The 24,913-nt window shown below is 44.1% G+C and overlaps 2 protein-coding genes and 1 pseudogene across 2 annotated transcripts; all 3 read right to left on the bottom strand.

Annotated features, from left to right (window-relative positions):
* Window positions 1-3,379: 3,379 nt before the first annotated feature.
* LOC139433462 (uncharacterized) lies at window positions 3,380-4,288 on the bottom strand. The gene is made up of 2 exons (XM_071202486.1): window positions 4,249-4,288; window positions 3,380-4,162 (listed from the first exon to the last, which is right to left on the bottom strand). Exon 2 carries the CDS (start codon window positions 4,088-4,090, stop codon window positions 3,464-3,466), a length of 627 nt encoding a protein of 208 aa, XP_071058587.1. The 5' UTR covers window positions 4,091-4,162; window positions 4,249-4,288; the 3' UTR covers window positions 3,380-3,463.
* Window positions 4,289-13,724: 9,436 nt separating this feature from the next.
* Window positions 13,725-19,113, bottom strand: LOC117442770 (olfactory receptor 4M1-like; annotated as a pseudogene).
* Window positions 19,114-21,676: 2,563 nt separating this feature from the next.
* Window positions 21,677-23,138, bottom strand: LOC117442769 (olfactory receptor 6C74-like). The gene is made up of 2 exons (XM_034078717.1): window positions 23,033-23,138; window positions 21,677-22,344 (listed from the first exon to the last, which is right to left on the bottom strand). Exons 1-2 carry the CDS (start codon window positions 23,136-23,138, stop codon window positions 21,677-21,679), a joined length of 774 nt encoding a protein of 257 aa, XP_033934608.1.
* Between the last annotated feature and the right edge of the window lie 1,775 nt (window positions 23,139-24,913).

Genomic DNA, 24,913 nt, shown 5'->3' with positions numbered 1-24,913 from the left:
GGAAGATATGGCCATTTCATCCACACCTCACGACTCCCATTAAAAGTGATTGAAATGTACAGGAATCTGTCCATTTCAATCACATTTGATGACCCGTCCAGGGTGACTTTCTTCCCCAGGAATTAGTGTCTGAAAGCTGGCTAACATTACTTTAAATACAGTGTGCACATGGCTTTATTACCCATGAAATAGTATGTGAAAGCTGGGTGAGTTTGATGTGAATTTAAGGGAGATATGGCCATTTCATCCACACCTCACGACTCCCATTAAAAGTGATTGAAATGTACAGGAATCTGTCCATTTCAATCACATTTGATGACCCGTCCAGGGTGACTTTCTTCCCCACGAATTAGTGTCTGAAAGCTGGCTAACATTACTTTAAATGCATGGTGTACATGGCTCTGTTACCCATGAATTAGTGTGTGAAAGATGGGTGAGTTTGATGTGAATTTAAGGGAGATATGGCCCTTTCAAACAGGGAGATGTACAGGCCTTTATTACCCACGAATTAGTGTCTGAAAGCTGGCTAACATTACTTTAAATGCATGGTGCACATGGCTCTGTTACCCATGAATTAGTGTGTGAAAGATGGGTAACGTTTCTGTGAATTTAAGGGAGATATGGCCATTTCATCCACACCTCACCACTCCCATTCAAAGTGATTGAAATGTACAGCACTCTGTACATTTCAATCACATTTCCCGACCCGACCAGGGTGACTTTCTTCCCCACGAATTAGTGTCTGAAAGCTGGCTAACATTACTTTAAATGCATGGTGCACATGGCTCTGTTACCCATGAATTAGTGTGTGAAAGATGGGTGAGTTTGATGTGAATTTAAGGGAGATATGGCCATTTCATCCACACCTCACCACTCCCATTCAAAGTGATTGAAATGTACAGCACTCTGTACATTTCAATCACATTTCCCGACCCGACCAGGGTGACTTTCTTCCCCACGAATTAGTGTCTGAAAGCTGGCTAACATTACTTTAAATGCATGGTGCACATGGCTCTGTTACCCATGAATTAGTGTGTGAAAGATGGGTGAGTTTGATGTGAATTTAAGGGAGATATGGCCATTTCATCCACACCTCACGACTCCCATTAAAAGTGATTGAAATGTACAGGAATCTGTCCATTTCAATCACATTTGATGACCCGTCCAGGGTGACTTTCTTCCCCACGAATTAGTGTCTGAAAGCTGGCTAACATTACTTTAAATGCATGGTGTACATGGCTCTGTTACCCATGAATTAGTGTGTGAAAGATGGGTGAGTTTGATGTGAATTTAAGGGAGATATGGCCATTTCATCCACACCTCACCACTCCCATTCAAAGTGATTGAAATGTACAGCACTCTGTACATTTCAATCACATTTCACGACCTGTGTAGACTGGCTTTCTTACCCATTAGGTACACCGACAAAGGCACCTCTTCGGGGCCGCTCCAAGACCCCCAAAACACGGACTGAGGAGCTCCAGGATCCCTCCCATGTACCTCCAGAACCTCGAGCACCTTGGGTCCCCGAGCCCCCGAACTTAAGCACTCCCCCACGGACTAAACCAAGATGATCACACCCTCAAGAATCTCGTGCCCCTGGCTACACTTAAAGGGGGTCTACTTTGCGGTGCTTTGCCGTCCGCCCATCGGCACCCATAGTCGGCCTTCTTCACAGCAGCAGCACCCAACCTCCATGGAGGATTTTGCTCGTGCCCCTGGCTACACTTAAAGGGGGTCTACTTTGCAGTGCTTTGCCGTCCGCCCATCGGCACCCATAGTCGGCCTTCTTCACAGCAGCAGCACCCAACCTCCATGTAGGATTTTGCTCGTGCCCCTGGCTACACTTAAAGGGGGTCTACTTTGCGGTGCTTTGCCGTCCGCCCATCAGCACCCATAGTCGGCCTTCTTCACAGCAGCAGCACCCACTCTCCATGGAGGATGTTTCTCGTGCCCCTGGCTACACTTAAAGGGGGTCTACTTTGCGGTGCTTTGCCGTCCGCCCATCGGCACCCATAGTCGGCCTTCTTCACAGCAGCAGCACCCAACCTCCATGGAGGATTTTGCTCGTGCCCCTGGCTACACTTAAAGGGGGTCTACTTTGCGGTGCTTTGCCGTCCGCCCATCGGCACCCATAGTCGGCCTTCTTCACAGCAGCAGCACCCAACCTCCATGGAGGATTTTGCTCGTGCCCCTGGCTACACTTAAAGGGGGTCTACTTTGCGGTGCATTGCCGTCCGCCCATCGGCACCCATAGTCGGCCTTCTTCACAGCAGCAGCACCCAACCTCCATGGAGGATTTTGCTCGTGCCCCTGGCTACACTTAAAGGGGGTCTACTTTGCGGTGCTTTGCCGTCCGCCCATCGGCACCCATAGTCGGCCTTCTTCACAGCAGCAGCACCCAACCTCCATGGAGGATTTTGCTCGTGCCCCTGGCTACACTTAAAGGGGGTCTACTTTGCGGTGCTTTGCCGTCCGCCCATCGGCACCCATAGTCGGCCTTCTTCACAGCAGCAGCACCCAACCTCCATGGAGGATTTTGCTCGTGCCCCTGGCTACACTTAAAGGGGGTCTACTTTGCGGTGCTTTGCCGTCCGCCCATCGGCACCCATAGTCGGCCTTCTTCACAGCAGCAGCACCCAACCTCCATGGAGGATTTTGCTCGTGCCCCTGGCTACACTTAAAGGGGGTCTACTTTGCGGTGCTTTGCCGTCCGCCCATCGGCACCCATAGTCGGCCTTCTTCACAGCAGCAGCACCCAACCTCCATGGAGGGTTTTGCTCGTGCCCCTGGCTACACTTAAAGGGGGTCTACTTTGCGGTGCTTTGCCGTCCGCCCATCGGCACCCATAGTCGGCCTTCTTCACAGCAGCAGCACCCAACCTCCATGGAGGATTTTTCTCGTGCCCCTGGCTACACTTAAAGGGGGTCTACTTTGCGGTGCTTTGCCGTCCGCCCATCGGCACCCATAGTCGGCCTTCTTCACAGCAGCAGCACCCAACCTCCATGGAGGATTTTGCTCGTGCCCCTGGCTACACTTAAAGGGGGTCTACTTTGCGGTGCTTTGCCGTCCGCCCATCGGCACCCATAGTCGGCCTTCTTCACAGCAGCAGCACCCAACCTCCATGGAGGATTTTGCTCGTGCCCCTGGCTACACTTAAAGGGGGTCTACTTTGCGGTGCTTTGCCGTCCGCCCATCGGCACCCATAGTCGGCCTTCTTCACAGCACCACCTGCCCTGCTGGAGGTTCACACTTTAACTTGTTTTACCCTCTTCTACCTTACAAATCATCCCACACTTGAGCACTCCTCACTCGGACTAAACACCTACATGCTACCACCAGAACCAGAATATCGTGCCCCTGGGGATCTTAAAAGAAGAAAACCCATAGTGGGATTAAAAACAGAAGACTTAGTAATTTTAACAAACTTTATTTACAGTAATATTGACAGTAATAAATAAATTCAAACAGGATATAACGTATTTACAAGGGGACTGATTACAACAACACACTGCATATTTACAAGTTGATCACTGGCAACAGTGGGTGAAGTTGGGGCAGAGTATGGCACCCTCTCTTCACCCATGTCTGAGGGGTTGTGTTCGGCCAGTGACTGGTCCCTCTTCGGGACATGTCTTGGTAGGGAGTCTTGGTAGGGAGCCGGGCTGTGCTCCTCTCCAGAGTTGTCACTGTCGATGTCAATACCCGCAAAAGTGTCTTCATTTCCCGCTGCTGCTGCTGCTGTCGATGCCGCCGCCGCTGCTTGAAGTGACTCTGTGAAGAGCAACCGAATGTCCGCAGCCTCCTTCAAAGAAGGATTATTCGCGTAAAATTTGTCCGCAGTTGCAGTGTTGTGACACATGAAATCACTCACTCTTTGGCGGTTGCCTTTGTCTTGAAACCTCTTCGCATTATCGGCGTGGACTGTGCGGAGGTCGGTGAAGTTAATGGGACTGCGGAGCCCCACATCAGCCCATGCCAACCTCAGGGAGTAGGCAAGCTTCCTGAACGGGTTCTTCCCCTCTGTGTACAGAAAGTAACGGCTCTGGGTGCAGGTCAGCGTACCCTTAATTTCCAGCCACCACTTCATCCATCCAAATTCTTCTACGGTGAGGTACAGCTGCGCCTCCCCGAACGCGTTGGCCGTCTTGTGGTTACTTACCTGTTATGACAGAGATAGAGAGTGTCAATACAATGTCAATCATGCATATAACTGCCAGAATAAATACATTGATTAATAGCACTCACATGAACCAGGTAGCCGAAGGCAGTGCCAGTTGTATCCGCCTTTCGGACCTCGGCGTTGGTCATGTTGGAGTAGACCCCCGGACGGTGGCCATAAATGCAGCTCCAATGAAGAGTCATATACCCATAGAGCAGTGTCCGGGTCGCGGTAGTCGGATTGCTGGCCATCACATCCAGGAGCTGAGGGATGCGAGTGGTGGTCGAAGTCAAGCATGTCATTAGGTCGTTGTGGCTCGGCAGACCTTCCATCTTGTCACGCTTCACTTGCATCTGGTGGATAAGTACTTTTCTCTTCAGGGACTTCAGGATGGCAACTACTTCCCGTTTGATTAAAATCATGTCGGTTTGGCTGAGCCTGCTCCCCTTGCACGGTGTGTCGGCCATGTACTTGAGAAAGTGTGATATATTCTTGATGTAGAAGTCGGAGGTCGTGACCTGAAGGCTTGACTTCATCAGGCTCCGGGACCACCCGCGTATCCTCTTGAGATCCCTCAAAAAGAGCCAGTCAGACAGGCGATTGAAACCGTGTGCCATGAAACTGAGGAACGACTTCACTCTGCTTAGTTTGGAGACTGTGTTTTCCTGGAGCCTCACTGGTGGGTCGATGCTGCTGCCTTGATATTATTCCAACAGGATTTTTCAAAGATGTTTTTCGTTGCATGGCCTCAGATCTACTTCATATAGTAAACAAATCTCTTCACTCAGGTATTTTTCCACAGGCCCTGAAAACTGCAGTCATTAAACCGCTCTTAAAAAATAATAATCTAGATGCTTCAGTAATGAACAATTACAGGCCCATATCAAACCTGCCATTTCTAGTTAAAATCATTGAAAAAGTTGTTTTTAAACAGTTGAGTAATTTCTTGCATTTAAATAACTGTTTTGATGTGTTCCAGTCAGGCTTTCGTCCAAACCACAGCACTGAGACTGCTCTTGTAAAGGTCTTCAATGACATCCACTTAAACACAGACAGTGGCAGAACTTCAGTGTTAGTATTATTATATCTCAGTGCTGCGTTTGACACTGTTGACCACAACATATTACTCGACCGACTAGAAAACTGGGTGGGACTTTTGGTCTAAATTGGTTTGAATACTACTTAAAGGACAGAAACAACTTTGTTTCTATAGGTAAATACACATCTGAGTTGACAAATATGACATTTGGGGTACCTCAAGGCTCCATCTTGGGGCCTCTTCTCTTTAACATCTACATGCTACCACTGGCTCAGATAATGAAAAACAACAACATAAGTTACCATAGCTATGCGGATGACACACACATTTACGTAACAATTGTACCAGGAGACTATGCTCCAATTCAAACACTGAGTAAGTGCATTGAACAAATCAATGACTGGATGTGTCAGAACTTTCTCCAATTAAACAAAGATACAACTGAGGTAATGGTTTTTGGAGCCAAGGCAGAACGAAAAAAAATGTGTGCTGAGCTTCAGTCTGCAATGTTCAAAACAACAGATAAAGCCAGAAATCTAGGTGTAGTCATGGACTCTGACCTGATTTTCAACAGTCACATTAAAACAGTTACTAAATCAGCTTACTATCACCTAAAGAACATATCTAGGATTAAAAGACTGATGTCACAGCAGGATTTGGAAAAACTTGTCCATGCTTTTATCTTCAGTAGACTGGACTACTGCAATGGTGTCTTCACAGGTCTCACTAAAAAATCTATTAGAAAGCTGCAGCTAATTCAGAACGCTGCTGCTTGAGTCCTCACTAACACTAAGAAAGTGGATCACATCACTCCTGTTCTGAAGTCTTTACACTGGCTTCCTGTGTGTCAAAGAATAGATTACAAAATACTGCTGCTGGTTTATAAAGCTTTGAATGGTTTAGGCCCAAAATACATTTCTGATCTACTGCTAAATTATGAACCATCCAGATCTCTCAGGTCTTCAAGGACTGGTCAGCTTTCTGTCCCCAGAGTCAGAACTAAACATGGAGAAGCAGCGTTCAGTTATTATGCTCCAAATATCTGGAACAAACTCCCTGAAAACTGCAGGTCCGCTGCAACTCTGACTACTTTTAAATCCAGACTAAAGACTATTCACATCTTAAACTGCACTGTAACTTTTATACATGTATTTTTTCTTTTAATGTTTATTTTATTATCTGTTCTTTTTAATGACTGATTTAAAATGCCATTTTCTTAATGTCTTTCGTTTTTTGTAAAGCACTTTGAATTGCCTCGTGTTTAAAGGTGTTATATAAATAAACGTGCCTTGCCTTATCAAACTATACAATCAACACAAGCTTGCAGTTTAAAGGTTTACTTCAAGGCAATCACTCATCAAAAGCATTTTAAACTCAGGACCATAAGAGATCCAGCTAAGGTATACAATTCACAGTTGTGTTTGATCAATATTGCAATGTCTTCAATTTAGGATTATTTTACGTTTACTTCATTACATATTAAATCAAAAGACTATGGCATGATAACATAATTACATTACTTCAACTATCAATCATTATTTCATTTCAAAATCTGAAGGGAAAATTAAACAATTCTCAAAATGTTTAACAATCTGAAAAGGAAGACTTTTGTAAAAACCTGGAAAGGAAGGTTTAAACGTTTAAAACTTGAACCATCAGTCTTGTGAAATTAGCTGATGCTGTCTGCAGCAACCGGTACTTTGCTCCTATTTCAGACACTTTCCCAGGAATTTTGAACACTTTTCCTGGCTCAGAATGTCCGGTTCTGCATTCTGACTCGTGTCCATTTGTAGGATTTTTTTTAAACATTGAACCTCTCCTGGAGTACAGAATCTGTACATTTCCAGGAGAGGTTCAATGTTAAAAAAAACTCCTCAAAAAGGAAAGGCTAAAACACTCTTTCAGACGTTTAAAAACACTTTTCCCCGCCTTTCAAAAAAGGTGCTGCATCCTGCTCTCTGGGTCCATATTTAAGACACTTTCCCCGCATTTTAATCACTATTTCTGCCTTGGAAAGTGAGGCTCTCTACACACTTTTTCCCCTGAAATGATTTTAAATCATTATTTTTGCATTTAAATGCATTTATTTTATCATTAATATGGTTCCCTGAAAAATGCACATACTCTGGAGCTCACTGGGGTCCTGTATATGCTTTAATCAGGCGTTTTAACACTTTTTTCCATGAAAAAGATTTGTAAGGTCCGCTGCAACTCTGACTACTTTTAAATCCAGGCTGAAGACTTTTCTTTTTGTCGCTGCTTTTATTTGAACTATTCATATCTTAAACTGCACTGTAACTTTTATCCATGTACTTTTTCTTGTAATGTTTAATTGAACTATTTATATTTTAGACTGCACTGTAACTTTTATCCATGTATTTTTTCTTAATGTTTATTTGATTAGCTTTTCTTTTTTAATGCTTAATGTCTTTCATTTTTGTTTTTTTTGTTTTGTAAAGCACTTTGAATTGCCTTGCGTTGAAAAGTGCTCTATAAATAAACTTGCCTTGCCTTGCCTTGCCTTGCCTAATCACTATCATGGGGCTATATAAATCCAATTCCGGGTCATTTGGAGCACAATTGTACCTTTTAATATCTAAATGTATTTGTATTATATATTTTTGGGCTAGGAAAGTGACATTTCTGGGTGATTTTATCAGTTTATGGAGCTTAGCACACAAATCCTGGAGGTTTCAGGCTGAATTTGGGTGCTCATAGGCGACCTGCCAGGCACACCCACGCATGGAAAGAAGAGAAAAGTGAAGAAAACGATTAATTATATCTTCTAACAGAGAAGGGGCCCGAAATCAATCAATCAATTAATCAATGTTTATTTATATCGCCCAAAATCACAAATGTTATTTGTCTCAGTGGACTTCACAGTTTGTACAGAATATCAGTATGACAATACGACACCCTCTGTCCTTAGACCCTCACATCGTACAAGGTAAAACCTCCGGAGAAAACACACAGTTTAAAGGGAAAAATGGGAGAAACCTCAGGGAGAGCAACAGAGGAGGGATCCCTCTCCCAGGATGGACAGACGTGCAATAGATGCCGTGTGTAAATTGAAAAGATGATACATTTGCAACATAGGTAGTCCAAATGTTTGGAAATGCATGTGTGTATAATAGGAAGATGAATCCACAAGGATATCCATCCAGGACCGATGATCCAGGACCACAGCCACGACTCAAGATCCAGGGCTCGCGATCCAGGACACAGGACCGCAGGATCATCCATGACTCCGGATCCTGGCGTATATAGACACCAAAAAGAAAAAAAATGTGGGGAAGCTGGGTTAATCGGAACATGAGAGTACACAGGTATAGACAGAGAGAAGGAAGAAGTAAGATGTCCCCCGACAAACTAAGCCTATATCAGCAAAACTAGGGGCTGAATCTAATCAGCCCTAACTATAAGCTTTATCAAAAAGGAAGGTCTTAAGCGCACTCTTAAAAACGGATAGGGTGTCTGCCGCCCGAACACTAACTGGAAGCTGATTCCACAAATGTGGAGCTTGATAAGAAAAGGCTCTGGCTCCCATTGTACTTTTAGAGATTCTAGGAACAACCAACAACCCTGCATTCTTGGAACGCAATGCCCTAGTAGGACAGTAGGGTATAATGAGTTCTTTAAGGTAAGATGGCGCCTTACCATTAAGGGCTTTGTAGGCGAGAAGAAGAATTTTAAATTCTATCCTGTGTTCTATAGGGAGCCAGTGTAAGGCAGCCAGAACAGGAGTAATGTGGTCCCTTTTCCTAACTCTGGTTAGTACACGAGCTGCAGCATTTTGAATCAGCTGAAGCGACTTGACTGACTTCTTGGTACTCCCTGATAATAAAGAGTTACAATAATCCAGCCTTGAAGTAACAAATGCATGGACTAGTTTCTCTGCATCGTTTTGAGGCAAGATATTCCTGAGTTTTGCAATGTTACGTAGATGGAAGTAGGCGGTCCTTGAGATTGATTTGATGTGGCCGTTAAAGGATAAATCCTGATCAAATATAACACCAAGATTCCTTACAGTCTCATTGGAGGCCAAATTAATGCCATCCATAGTTAGTATATCTTTAGATGATTTGTTTCGTAGATTCTTCGGGCCGAGTACAATAACTTCAGTTTTGGTCGTGTTTAACATCAAAAAGTTTAAGGTCATCCACGTTTTTAAGTCCTTGAGGCAGTCTTGAATTTTATTTAGATGATTAATTTCATCAGGCTTGATTGATAAATATAGTTGAGTATCATCCGCATAACAATGAAAGTTTACAGAATGATTCCTTATAATATTGCCTAACGGAAGGATATATAATGTGAACAAAATAAGTCCGAGCACTGAGCCCTGTGGCACTCCATGGCTAACTTTGGTTTGCATGGAAGATTCATCGTTGACACGTACAAACTGAGAGCGTTCAGATAGATAGGACCTAAACCAGCCTAAAGCAGTTCCCTTTATGCCAACTAAGTGCTCTCGTCTTTGCAATAAGATGTCATGGTCGATAGTATCAAATGCAGCTTTGTAGTCTAGTAACAGTACTTCAAAAGTTACTAAGAAATGGTCGGATAAAGCAGGATGATGCGGTTCGACTAATAGTTAATCAATTTCAATACCATAAGTCAGAACAAGGTCGAGATTGTGATTATAGCAGTGGTTTGGTTTATTTACACTCTGACAGAAACCAATATAATATAATATCTGTTTTAAGTACCAAAGTTGATAAAAACAGCGAATTCTGATAAGAATTCTGAATAAGGACCTGGTGCACGATACACTGTTACAAATAAGATTGGCTGCAAAGTTTTCCAGGTCGGATGCGTAAGACTAAAAACGAGCCTTTCAAAGGAGGTATAATTTCATTTTGGTTTAGTATTGATAAGTAAACTTGAGTCAAAGATTGCTGCAACTCCACCTCCTCGGCCCGTGCCTCGGGCAATATGAGTATTGATATGGCTGGGTGGAGTGGCCTAATTTATGCTGACATATTCTTCATGTCTCAACCAAGTTTCAGTGAGACAGCTATATCAATATTATAATCTGATATTAAATAATTTACCAATATTGCTTTAGATGCTAGAGATCTTATGTTTAAGAGACCACATGTAATCTTCCTGTTTTGTTGCACTGTAGTAGTTGTTACATTTACTTTCATTAGGTTATTATGTATGACATCACCTCTATATTTAAATTGTCCTTGGGCAGACACACACACCGTTAATATTGGGTATTTTATTGGGAATATGGGAGTGCACTTTAGCCCGTTGACAGGCCATGCATGAGTCGACCTAGGATCATGTCCTTTTTAAGCCCTTGCCACACAAACTTCTGCGACACCAACTTCATGGACGGTTTCCTGCCGGGGTGGGAAAGGTTATGAATCGCCTCAAAAACGGGTCCGTACCACTTCGCAGATACCAGCGGTCGAGCCTGGCCCGTGGATATGTCACACCACAGCTTCGCACCCGAGTCACTGACCGTCACCTCCTCCAGGTGTAATCCTGTGTCCGAGGCCTTAAGGGTCTGGACCCCGTGGTCAAAGGCCTGGTCCGTGCCTATGCGGAGGTAATCAAGGCCCAGCTGTACAGCTCCGATGACCGCTCTGGAGAGGCAGTGCGTGACCACGTTAGCCTTACCAGCGATGTGTCGGATGTCCGTGGTGTACTCGGATATGTACGAGAGCCGGCATTGCTGGCGGGCGGACCACGGCTCAGTCACTTTGGACATGCAGAATGTGAGTGGCTTGGGATCCACGAACGCCGTAAACTCACGGCCTTCCAGCAGGAAACGGAAGTGGCGAACCGCCAACCAGAGGCCAACGAGTTCCCTGTCGAAAGCACTGTACTTGTGCTCCCTGGGGATCAACTGGCGACTGAAAAAGGTGAGCGGTTGCCAGGCACCGTCGACCCATTGTTCATGCACCGCGCCTACAGCGTAGTCAGACGTGTCGGTGGTGATAGCGATGGGGGCCTTGTGTGAAGGTTGAGCCAACATGGCGGCTTCGCTCAGGGCGGTTTTGGTTGCATCGAAGGCGGTCTCCCTTTCAGGCGTCCAGTCTATGGCCCAGCTGGGGGACTTGTCTTTGAGGGCCTCGTACAGCGGCAGGCGCATGGTGTGGGCAGCCTGGCGGATGAACCGATGATAAAACGTCACCATCCCGAGGAACTCTTGGAGCGCCCGAGCTGTGGGCGGTCGGGGAAAGGCGGACACGGCCTCCACTTTCGACGGGAGGGGGGCGGCTCCATCTTTGCTGATGAGATGTCCGAGGAAGTGGATGGAGGACAACCCGAACTGACACTTCACCGGGGTTGATAATCAGGCCTTGTTGGTTAAGTCTCGCAAAAAGGTCTCGGAGATGTGCCTGGTGCTCTTCTTCAGAGGAGCTGGCAATGAGGATGTCGTCTAAATAGACAAAGATGAATGGCATGTCTCTGAGCGCCGAATCCATCAGCCGCTGAAAGGACTGAGCTGCATTCTTAAGTCCAAACGGCATATGCAGAAACTCGAACAACCCGAACGGCGTAATCACCGCAGTTTTGGGGACGTCTGAGGGGTGCACCAGATCCACTTTGGAGAAGACCAGCTTTCCCACCAGGTGTATAGAGAATTCCTAGATGTGAGGGACCGGGTAGCGGTCTGGCGTAGTGGCGTCGTTAAGGCGGCGGTAGTCACCAGCCGTCGCCTGGTTTAGGGACCATGTGGATTACAGATTTATGTCTTGCCCAGGGACACAAAGACATGCTGCTGCAGTGGGGTTTGAACCTGTGACCCCCTGATCTGAACACCAACGCACACGCCTCCCGTGGAGCTGTGAGGCCCAAGGGCTGTCTTAGCGGCGGATGATGCACAGACGCTCCATGCAGAGTCCTGCACGGGTCAGATTTTCAAGACCCGCTCCCGCCCCGCGACGTGCAATACCGAACCCGCCCCGCTACCCGCACATATTGCCAATTATTTCCGCAACCCGACCCGACCCGTCGGCACAAGATCCGCAACCCGACCCGAACCCACATATATATGAGCAGTGAAAACGTGCAATTATTAACACACGCATATTTGACCATGGCCCCCACCAGCGGCGTCTTCCACCGTAGCTTGAAATAACAATCTTCATTTTAGGTGCCTCTTCTTCTTTTAAATTAAACTTTCAGATGTGAGATATTAAAAACAGAATATTATTGTTTATTTTAAAAAAAATGAGCCACTCCTTACAGTTAACTTCATATTTCTTATTGTCTAAACTAAAGCATTTACTACACACATGTTCCCCTCTCATATTCACAGTGTGGATCAATTGAGACAGTGTGGTGCCCAAGAGGCATTGTGTGTGTGTGTGTGTGTGTGTGTGTGTGTGTGTGTGTGTGTGTGTGTGTGTGTGTGTGTGTGTGTGTGTGTGTGTGTGTGTGTGTGTGTGTGTGTGTGTGTGTGTGTGTGTGTGTGTGTGTGTGTGGCCTAGCATTACTATACTTGTGGGGACCTAAATCGGTTTACACAGTCACGTGTGGGGACTCGCCTCCCTTATGGGGACAAATTGGAGGTCCCCATGAGGGGAATCATTCATTTAGGGTAAGGGTTAGGCATGTGTTGGTTATGGTTAAGGTTAGGATAAGTCTCCAGGAAATGCATGTAAGTCAATCTAATGTCCCCTGAAGTGATGTATACATGGTGTGTGTGCGTGCGTGCGTGTGTGTGTGTGTGTGTGTGTGTGTGTGTGTGTGTGTGTGTGTGTGTGTGTGTGTGTGTGTGTGTGTGTGTGTGTGTGTGTGTGTGTGTGTGTGTGTGTGTGTGTGTGTGTGTGTGTGTGTGTGGTCATCACAGGATAATAGTCCCTGGGTCACCTCCTTAGAGATTAAGAATTTGCTTTAACCCCGCTGATAAAAATAGATTATTATAAAAACATCTAAATTGAAATAATTGATAGATACTAAAAATATATATATATTTTTGAAAACATACCTTTTTCAAAAAATGAAGCTAGATATTGCTACCGTTGTAGGAAAGTAATCCTACACACGTGCATTATTTACATGAGATTTGTTTTAAAAATCACATAAAATACTTTAACTATGTGATTTAGAGTCAAACATTTCGACTCTAAATGCAGCTAGCTGATCGACCACTTGTATTTATGTAACCAGCATCATTTACTTTATTTTTTAACTAAATAAGTGGGTTTTATTTCTTTTTAAAGAAAAATATTATTTTATTAATCGATCTTTGACAAAACAGCTCCCAACTCATCTATGCTTTCTCTCTGTGCCATTTTATAACCATACAAATGTGTAATGTGCCAAACAAGCGAGCACATCACACAAGGAATATTATTTTTTCAATAATTAACAAATCCTGCGGCACCTTGCACCCTCACCTGTAATACTTCATATACATGCCCAGTTAAATACTGTAAAAACTAAAAAACACGAGACATTCTCTCAGAATTGTCTTTATTTTTACATTTGTGTGCAAGACTTTCTTCTGTTTTACACTTCTGTCTTTTGTCCACCAGGTGGCGTCCTTAGACCTGGGAATGACTGACTGCTGATTGTGCAAAGGTGTCTGAAACAACAAAACTCCAAACTGCTCGGCAAGGCAGGTTTATTTATACAGCAGCTTTCAACACATGGCACAGTGCTTTTAAACACATTCAAAAACAGTCATTACAAAGCAAGATGAATACAATAAGCATATGAATAACACAGGTATAATATTCATGAATACATTGCAGTGAGAGATATGAACAGGTAAACATTGTTTTCTTGTTTTCATCCAATAAATAATTATAAATCACATTTCCGCAAAGGCTTATAGGCACGAATCTGATGATTTAGCAGAATCCTTTCCCCTGAACAAAACTGCAGAGAGGAGGAAGAGATGATGTTTGAGTTATCAGACAAATGATTGTGTCCATACAATACGAGCATAATATACAAACAGTCGTCATGCTGTGTGAACCATACAATTGCAACCTGTTGAAAACAACCTTTACTTTCAATTTAAAGAAAGAAAGAGAGCAAATCGTACATAATTAGGTACATTTGAAGATATAACGTTGCCTAAGAGCCTTAAGGCTTACACATCATCCAGTTATCATGAATAAAAACAACCCTACGTGTTTGGATTTAAAGAGTCCGAACAGAACATCCTCTTCAGGTGTTTAGAGATGTCTTTCATTTTGAGTCCGTATATGATAGGATTAAAGAGAGGATGATACAACAGCATTTGTAAAGCCATTATTAAACGTCCAGTTTTTGGAAAGTCATCTTCCAGTTTATCCGTGACGACATCATAAATAATCAAACAGAATAAGTTGATCACAACCAGCAGGTGGGGGAAACAGGTCTGAGCTGCTTTCCTCCTGACCTCTCCACAGCTTCGGTAGGCTATTATAAATATCTGAGTGTACATATAGAGTATGAAAAGCACCGGGAGAAAGGACATGTTAATCAGAACAACCACACCGAACACAGTGCAGTTTGTTAATCAGGTTGTTGCAAAAGACTTCTTTGGATGGAGAACCACAGAGAGCGGTGTTAGCACTGAATGCTACCGGCACTGCTAAATGACAAGCAGGAAGAGCCCAGGATAAAACCAGACAGACAGTAACAGTTCTTTTTCTCATGATATTTGAATATTGCAGAGGTTTGCATATAGACACATATCTGTCCAACCTCAAGGGCAAGGCGTGAACATGTGACGATTTACCATGCTGGGAGGCGTGATGATGTCACGATTTCGTCCCTTCAAATGTGACAGTTACACGGTATTGTTAACCCATGTTAACCAGTGGAGAAATAACTGGAAATGCCAAGCAAATGCTACCCCGACGGTCGGTTGTTATTGTCAATATTAATATAATAATGATTTATTTTTTAAAACACTCGATTACGCTGATTTTCTTGTTGCCCCAACTGGTCGACACATATTTTAGCAGAAACAAAGGCTACATTAATGTATTAAATCGATGTTAATCCATGCGTGTGGATGTGGAATTATCGGACGTGACGTTGTGCGATTGCGTTGCCAGGCAACAGCTTCTGTTCATGTTATTTTACAAACTCTTCAACTACAACCGTAGTTATATTTAAAAACATGTTAGAAGGCCTCACGAAATCCTTGAATGCAAATTAAATGTGAAGGAATGTGTGTATAACAAAATACATCGGTGATAAACGAAACCGGAAACTGACGTTGGCAGTAGGCAGCTCAATGATTGGATGGTTTAGCCGCAATGCATGCTGGGATTTGGTGTTATGTGATATGAAATCTGAAAAAGTTTTTTAAAAATAAAATAATACTTTATTCCGAGTGTGCTTGCTCTTCTCTTTGAAAGTCATCACATAACGGGATTGTAATACACGGTTCGTCTGCATTAAATATTACATATCTGCCGTAGTTCTCTATGTATAGAGCCCTGCTGAGAAGACTTCTAGACAAACAGGAAGAACTGCCGCCAAAACTGAAAACGTGACGTGGATAATAAATATATAAGCAATTAAACAACATCGTCCATTTATTTTCACACAATACGTCTCCTTGCAGTATCAACACTAATTCGGCTGACTTTTATATTTGATCCAATTGGTATATTGGTATATTTACAGCATAACGGTGCAGAGCTGATAGAAAGGGACACCTGGTGGTTAAAGCACGTTATTGAATTGTATTATTTTATTATTAGATAATAGGAGGAAGTGCAAAACAGACAAACTAATAAGGCTTAATTTAAACATTAAAGAGTACTTTAGGTTAAGGTCTTCTTTTGAATAAGAAAAAAGCTTTGGGGGTATAGAAGAAGAATATGGAGGGATGAAACCCTCTTTAATGGTCACACATGCAGAGCATACACAGTGACATTTGTATCTACAGATAAATATTAAGCCTGACAAAGTACTTAACGTCTAATATATTGCTTTCCTGCAATATTAACTATGTTTAAGGACTTATTTGTTTATTATTTGTTTATTATTACACTGATATTATACATATGTATTATATACTCTTATAAGATATGTAGATAGTATAAGAAATGTGCAGAATGATAGTTTAATGCTGGAGGTATACACACATATTGATAGATGTCTTGTAATGCACTGTTGAGGAACCTGCGACCCACATTTTTCATTCATTGCATAACTACACCATAGTTGTGTATAATATGATATGTCAATAAACCTTAGCTTAGAAAATCTTGAAATCTTGAAAGGGGTGTGCAAACTATTCAATATATACAGTCTTTAATTAACTATTAGTAGAGAATAACGAGTAATGAATATACTTTATAGGGATCCTATTAATATCTAATAATACAATAATAAAATTCAATAACGTTCTTCAACCACCAGGTGTACCTTCTATCAGCTCTGCACCTTTATGGTGTAAATACAGCCTATCAACCAATTGGATCAAATATAAAAGTTAGCCGAATTAGTGTTGACTGCAAGGAGACGTATTGTGTGAAAAGAAATGTAAGATGTTGTTTAATTGCTGATATATTTATGATCCACGTCACGTTTTCAGTTTTGGCGGCAGTTCCTCATGTTTGTCTAGAAGTCTTCTCATCAGGGCTCTATAAATAGAGAACTACGGCAGATATGTAATATTTAATGCAGCCGAACCGTGTATTACAATGCCGTTATGTGATGACTTTCAAAGAGAAAAGCAAGCACACTCGGAATAAAGTATTATTTTATTTTTAAAAAACGTTTTCAGATTTCACATCACATAAACACCAAATCCCAGCATGCATTGCGGCTAAACCATCCAATCATCGAGCTGAGGATCTTGCCTACGTCTGTTTCCGGTTTCGTTTATCACCGATGTATTTTGTTATACACACATTCCTTCACAATTACATTTTAATTTGCATTCAAGTATTTCGTGAGGCCTTCTAACATGTTTTTAAATATAACTACGGTTGTAGTTGAAGAGTTTGTAAATTAACATGAACCGAAGCTGTTGCCTGGCAACGCAATCGCACAACATCACGTCCGTTAATTCCACATCCACACCTATGATCCACACGCATGGATTAATATCGATTTAATACATTAATGTAGCCTTTGTTTCTGCTAAAAGAGGTGTCGACCAGCTGGGGCAACAAGACAATCGGCGTAATCGAGTGTGACTATTAAAAAATAAATCATTACGTCGGGGTAGCATTTGCTTGGCATTTCCGGTTATTTCTCCACTGGTTAACATGGGTTAACAATACCGTGTAACTGTCACATTTGAAGAGACGAAATCGTGACATCTTCACGCCTCCCAGCATGGTAAATCGTCACATGCTCACGTCTTGCCGTGATACTGGGTTGTATCTGTCATAAGACATGGCTGCCAAGAGTAAAAACTCTGAGCTAGATAAAGAGTAATACAAAAAAATCTGAACGTGACAGGCTGAATGAGATATGATCTGTTTCTCTGAGAAAAAGTAAATCAGAAGCTTTGGGTAGACGTTAGTGCTGAAAAGAACAGAGTTAATCAACAAAGCTGCAATGAACATGTACATAGGCTCATGGAGGTTTCTGTGTAAAACAACAACACACTCTCACTCCCTAAGCGTCCAGGAGCGACGCTTGGTCAGGGTCCCGTGGCGTCCAGTTGTGACGCGCCGAGGCTCCTTCACCTTCATAAACGGACGCAAATCAGTTGCAATCAGTTGAAAGCTCTTTGCGTCTGTTTATGAAGCTGAATGAGCCTCGGCGCGTCACAACTGGACGCCACGGGACCCTGACCAAGCGTCGCTCCTGGACGCTTAGGGAGTGAGAGTGTGTTGCGCTAGCTTAGCAAACCCCGGCCAATTAGTCCCCAAGATCAGTAAGGCGATTACTAACTCGAGCCCTGACTCTATGCTTTTTGCCCCTAAAAGAAATTTCCAGCGCCACCTCCGGGTACTGGAAATGCACACACCTCACCTTCACCCAAGATGCTTCTACCAATGCCCCAGGCCAAACCAAGCGCTGATGGATCATCGTCTGATTACAGCCTGTGTCCATCAGAGCCTGGTGTGTACCCCCCTGCATACATACTGGTATACGATACGTCCCCTCGGGATCGGGCTGTCCGCACTTCCAGCAACCCTGCCCGTCTGAGGAGCCCCCTGTGGTGCCGGATGACCAGATGCATAGACTGGACCCTGAGAAGAGACAGAAAGAAGGAGAGAGTTAGTCGGATGCTGCCGCTGTGGTGTGTGTGCATGACGAGGAGTGGGTGTGTGAGATGGGGTAGGAGTAGCAGGTGCTGCAGGGAATCTCCTCCTCTGGGCTGGGGTAGGTCGGCCCGCTGGAACGGCAGGTGGTCGGGACTCTTCCTTCACACTCCGCCGGGGAAGCGAGAGGTGATCCTGCGCGAGGACGATGGCTGCCTCCAAGCTGGCCGGGCGGTGGCACTGGACCCGATACGCCGTTGACGATGGCAGGCCGGCGCCAAACTGCTCCATCGCCACCTGCTCCACGACGTCCTCAGCGGAGAGCATCCACGGCTGAAGCCAGCATCTAGCCGCATCCAGGAGCTGCTGCGCGTAGGAGAAGGGGCGGCCAGCGTCCTCGAAGGGGAGGGCTCTGAACCGGCGGCGATGTCCTTCTGGTGTACTGCCCAGCCGGTCAAGGATGGCCCCCCTCAGCTGACGGTATTATGCCGAGAAGACGCTGGCAGGCTGTGTGCGGCTAACTGTGCTCCCCCGGATAGCAGGGGCAGCAGCCGCACTGCCCACTCCTCCTCCGGCCACCCGCACGCCGCCGCTGAACCCCCAAAAATGTCCCGATACGCCTCTGGATCGTCTTCGGCTGTCATCTTTTGTAGGGCAATCAGCGGCGGCCGGAACGGGCTGGTCACTGGATCGACCTCCCGGTTGGCCGGACGCTGCAGCATTTCCCGCAGGAGAGCACCTTCCTCGCGCTGGACCGAGGCGAAAGTACTCATTACTCAAAGTGGACATTTTTGGAAAAATATATATTATATCACTTGAGTATAATTAATGATGCATTCATTTTTATTTTGCAGCTGTTAAATGGTGAGAAACATGAATAACTTGTAATACTAGCAGAAAACTCCCTCAATAATAGTTTATTAATAATATGTACCTCCAAAATAAATTAGTAACTAATGTTTTCAAATAAATGTAGTGAGTAAAAAGTATAATATGTGTTGCCAAAATGTAGAGGTAATAAGGAGCATACAATGAAAATACTCAAGTATAGTAAATGTACTTAGTTACTTTACACCACTGGTGAGAGCTGGTAGCTCGCATGAACTTTGTTAAATTGTTGTTTTTGTTTTTTTCTCCGTTGTGTATCGCAGAGATACACTCGTAACAATGGACGCATGGATACTGAATTATGGACAGGGAACATTTGACTGAACTGCTTTTCCTTCCGGGAAAAGATTGTCCCACTCTTGACCTGACTATCAACATCGGCACCTCTGTTGTTTCCCCGACCCAGACGGCAAGGACTCTGGGCGTGACCCTAGATAACAACCTGTCCTTCACTGCAAACATCGCTGCTACAACCCGCTGCTGCAGATACACGCTTTACAACATCAGGAGGATACGTCCCCAGCTGACCCAGAAAGCGACGCAGCTTCTGGTCCAGGCTCTCGTCACCTCACGCCTAGACTACTGCAACTCCCTCCTGGCTGGTCTACCTGCATGTGCCATCCGACCTCTGCAGCTCATCCAGAATGCAGCGGCTCGTCTGGTCTTCAACCTTCCTAAATGTTCCCACACCACGCCGCTCCTCCGCTGCCTTCACTGGCTTGCTGCTAGAATCCACTTCAAGACACTGGTGCTTGCGTACCATGCTGCGAATGGATCTGGCCCCTCCTACATCCAGGACATGGTTAAACTGTACACCCCAGCGCGTGCACTACGCTCTGCATCAGCCAAACGACTCGAGGAATGAGCTCCCCATTGACATCAGGACCGCAGAAAGCTTACACACCTTCCGGCGCAGACTGAAAACTCATCTCTTTCGACTCCACCTCGAGCGATAGAATTACTAACAAAGAACTGCTAACAGAGCACTTATATACTAATAAAGGACTGGCTTATCTATAGCCAGTTGAGTAGCACTTGAAACGCTTGGCTCTATGAAACCTGATGTACTTATATGATTCTTTTTTCTTCAAGGTTGTGTCTTCCTGGTACTTATTGTAAGTCACTTTGGATAAAAGCGTCAGCTAAATGCAATGTAATGTAATGTAATTGAGACGTTCTCCGGCCACATTATCTTACAACCATACACCGGACCAGCTGTACCAAAGGCAACTGAGGGTTGTAAAGCAAAGCTAACCCAGCTAGAACTCAAAACTATTCCACCAACCAGCATGCTCTTGTCCACTCATGGAAAATAACACAATTGGAAGTAAGACTCAGGCTAACCCAGAACATGTAGTTTGGAGATTGTTGTGCCCACATCTTCACAGAGACATGACTCCATTGTGTTCAACTGATCAAATTCTGCACATGGCGTGTAAAACGCTGAATAATCCCTGAGCTCATTTGGGAAGAGAACTTCTATTTGTTGTGCAACCCTGTGTTGAAGAATGACCCTTAAACCCTTGAATCAAGTAGCTGAATGATTGTTGGTATTACCCTTGATCCTACCCTCGAGTTACACAACTTTCAGGATTTATAAACAATTGCCTCTTTTGCCTCAACACATGTCTATAATCTGGTATTTTCAGTCCTTATCAAATACAGATATCCTTTATTACAAGTTTATTTCAACAAGACTATTGTTGTTATGTTTAGTTTAAAATGTCTCTCCGATGCTCATTTGCTTTCTCAAACGGTGTGTATTCTTGTGAGTAAAAAACTGGGCTTTATCCACCCATTGGAAACTAATAATTTCCACTTGAGCAGCAACAGAAGAGGATGAACGTTAAACGACATTTTAAGATATCTTTATTTTCTGGCTCCTCGTTTTTATATTATCTATGCACTGACAGCTTTGAGTTTCCCTGTAGGAGCCCCGTGTCTCTTTTCCTTTCCACCACAGATCATTGTGTATCACGTTTAGTGGCCTGACTGTATTCAGGTATCATTAATGCTTCCTTTAGGTATCTTTTTTGTTGGACACTATTTGGAAGAACACCATTAAACTTCCATCAGGAGCCTGAAATGATGAAACATATGTTATGATAATTCAGTTTGTTCTTGCTACCCCACTCATCAGTTCATTCGGTATGCTTTTGTACTCGGGCCTTATTCCTCACTAGACTCTTTTTCATGGACAAGACCATCTGTGGGTTAGATAAACCAATGAACACTTCAGATCACATCATTTAAAAAACATGATTTTTATTCATTGAAGCATATTAAGTATTCATAACATTGTTCAAACTGAGCCTACTGTGTACAGGACATGTAGTAAAGAGGTTATACATGAAATATCTTCCACAGATCAGAACATCACATATGTGCATATTATTACAGAAGAAATGCACATTAGCATCACTTACATCACAAGTACTGCAACATATGTCAGTTCAACTTTGCTCGACAGAACAACTTCTTCAGGTGCTTAAATATTTCTTTCACTTTCAGTCCATATATAACTGGATTAAAGAGGGGGTAATACAAGAATGCCTGTAAAGTCATTATGGAATGTAAATCAGATCCAAGTTGGCCTATTACAACATCATATGAACACAAACAGGAGAAGCAGAATAAAACTACGAGGTGGGGTAAACAAGTCTGTGCAGCTTTTCTCCGGACATTTCTACCGCTTCGATAGGAGATGATCAGTATTCTGGTGTAAGTGAAAAGTATGAAGAGCAAAGGTAAAAGGGCCATGCTGAACAGAACATACAGATCGTATAAAGTTATTACTTTTGAACTAATGCAAAAGAGATTGTAAATTGAATGGTTGCATATAAATGATTTTAAAGTAAAATGACAGAATTTAGTATTAACAATCAGAATAATTGAAACTGCAATCTCACACGCAGGCACAAGCCAAGCCAAACAGAGAATGACACTCACTGTAGTTGTTGTCATTATATTATGATATTGCAGAGGCTTACATATAGACACATATCTGTCATAGGCCATGGCTGACAACAGGAAGAAATCTGAAGCACACAAGAAGTAATACAATGTCCAGCTTATAACACATTTTTTCCAGCTAGTGCAGTAACACGAGCCCAGGCCTATAAAGCGCAAGGGCCAAAAGGCAATTCGGAGAATGTTGTTTTTTCGTTGCCTGTTGTTCCATTGTCTGTCTCTCTTAGTGAGTTGGTGAAGCAGCAGCAGGAAGGTCTACAGCCTTTCCATCTAGACATCGGACGACTCAAAGGTTCCAAAAATGTGATGGCTGATGCTTTGTCGAGAGCAGTACCGTAAGGTGGTTATATCCAACCCAGTCTCACATCTAAACGTGTAATAACTACGTTGGTCCACAACGTGGGACGTAGTATTTCTACAAAAACGCCTCTGAAATGGCTGGCGTCTATGTCACGTGATCTTCAAATTTCTCCCCGCAGAAAAATAAAAACATGGCCGACCTTCGATTTATTCTCGGTGGAAAATGCCTATTTTAAGGTTAGTTTGGCCATTAAAATGCATTTTGATGTCATTTGATGCGAGAAATATGAGTTGTTATTTCAGATTATGTGTGCAGTGGATGTACATGATCTTTAGTTTGCTAGTTATTACGAAGAGTACTTCAGGAAATTGTGTCCATACAACGTGTTCATTGTTACCAAGGTGGTTGCTAGGGACGCTGCTAAACAAAAACGTAGAGATCTTACAATTTCAGAGGCGTTTTTGTAGAAATACTACGTCCTACGTTGTGGACCAACACGTTTTTTTGTGAGACTGGTTTGTTATATCTCTCACAGGCCTCCCATGAGCAGAACTTTCCTTCACGGGGAGTTTTGCGGCGGGACGGGTCGCCAGAGAGTATGACAGCTTTATTGCTGGGGCCCCACAGCTGATTGCACATCCCCTAACACAGTGTTATGGGAATGGAAACGCAGCTGCGTGTTAACGGAGTGGATGGACAGGACGCTGAGACTGAGTTATTCACTCCAGTTTTGGCATAAGAGAGGGGGGGGGCCTTATTCCCTGTACTTCCTGGTGCTCAAAAAGACAGGCGAATTCAGGCCCAGTCTGAATCTCCACATTGTACGCAGAAAATTCCAGATGTTAACTATAAAACAGTTACTGGGACTGGTGCAGCCATCGACCTGAGGGACGCTAACTTTCATGTCGAGATTGCTCCGAAGCTTTAGTGGCGGCAGGTTAGTTTTTACTCAGCCGCTAATGTTGCGGTTTTTGCGGGGGGTCAGGAGGCTGCGCCCAGTCGTGCACGCCTCCGCCCCGTAGTGGGACCTGCCGCTGGTGCTCGAGGCTCTGGTCACAGGACCATTTGAGCCTCTGGAGCTCTCCTCCCTGAAAGCACTGTCGTGGAAGACAGCATTGCTACTTGCCTTAACGTCAGCCAAAAGAGTGTCCGAGTTAACCGCTTTATCGGTGCACCCGAGTTGTTTAATAATCTGGGGTGACCGGAGCGGGGCGACACTCAGACCGAACCCCTCCTTTGTGTCCAAGAGCCTAAGGAGTGCGATCAGGTCGAGGGCTATTCAGTTGGGGGGTTTTAGTCTCCCCCATAGTGGGGCGAGGGAGGCTAAATTACACCTCCTCTGCCCGGTGAGTAAGCTGGCATGTTATGTGGAGCGCACGGCTGACCTTAGACACAAAGAACAGCTGTTTGTGTGTTTCGGGGTGGGGTAACTGGAAAAGCTCTGTCCAAGAAACGCCTGGCAGGGTGTCTGCGAGTACATTGCACATGCCTACGGACAGGCGGGGAGAGCCTTCCCCACGGGGGTCCGTCCACACTCTACACGAGCCATGGCTGTGTCAACAGCCTTATTTAACAGTGTGAGTGTGGAGGACATATGCAAGGCGGCATCTTGGTCAACGCCTGGCCCCTTCATTACATTTTATCTTTTGGACATGTCTGGCTCCTTTTCATCGTCTGTGCTTGCTGGGGCAACGCAGGACTGATGAGGAGGGAGAGGGGGGCTGTGGGTCAGTGGGCCTCTGTACTGGTCATGAGCGACAACAGCATCACAGTGGCATACATCATCAGTTCACTTTTTTTATCTTCAGACAACCCTCAGATTATTTTGCACATTTGTACACAGAGCTACCAGACTTCTGATGTGGAATGACTGCCGTAGGGTTGTCGGTTCAAGTCCCCGCACAGATCTAAAAACGGAGTGTGGACTGCTACTGCTGGGAGAGGGCCCTCAATAGCTATACTAGGATGGGTTACAAGCAGAGACCACATTTCAATGTGTGCTTTTTAAATGTATTTGTGGCCAATAAAGAGGTTTTTATCCTCCAATTAAAAATATACAATACTTTGTGCAATATACCCTCCTACTGCTACTTTTACTAACATGGCGAACATGTCTGTTATATTGTTTTTTAACTATTGTGTTATTAATGACGTGTGCATACTTAGCCATTCTTTTATTTGTCTCTTGACCTTACCTGCACGATCTGCTGTTCATGAACATTTCCACGATGCGGGACGCATAAAGGACTTCTGGTTCTGATGCTGATGAGATCTTTATGAAGGCTGTTATGAGGCACTCCGAACGTTCCCTATTGCATCGGTAGAGTGTTTGCCATCAGCATCGTGAGGATGTGACCGGTACATTATATTTTAAGCTTTTAAGTGATAGGCAGTCTGTGTGTGTAAGAAGCCTC

The sequence above is a fragment of the Pseudochaenichthys georgianus genome, unplaced genomic scaffold (assembly GCF_902827115.2).
Source record: "Pseudochaenichthys georgianus unplaced genomic scaffold, fPseGeo1.2 scaffold_470_arrow_ctg1, whole genome shotgun sequence".
NCBI classification, from domain to species: domain Eukaryota; kingdom Metazoa; phylum Chordata; class Actinopteri; order Perciformes; family Channichthyidae; genus Pseudochaenichthys; species Pseudochaenichthys georgianus.
The sequence above is the reverse complement of the archived record's forward strand: the minus strand, read 5'-3'. Positions and strand labels throughout refer to the sequence as shown.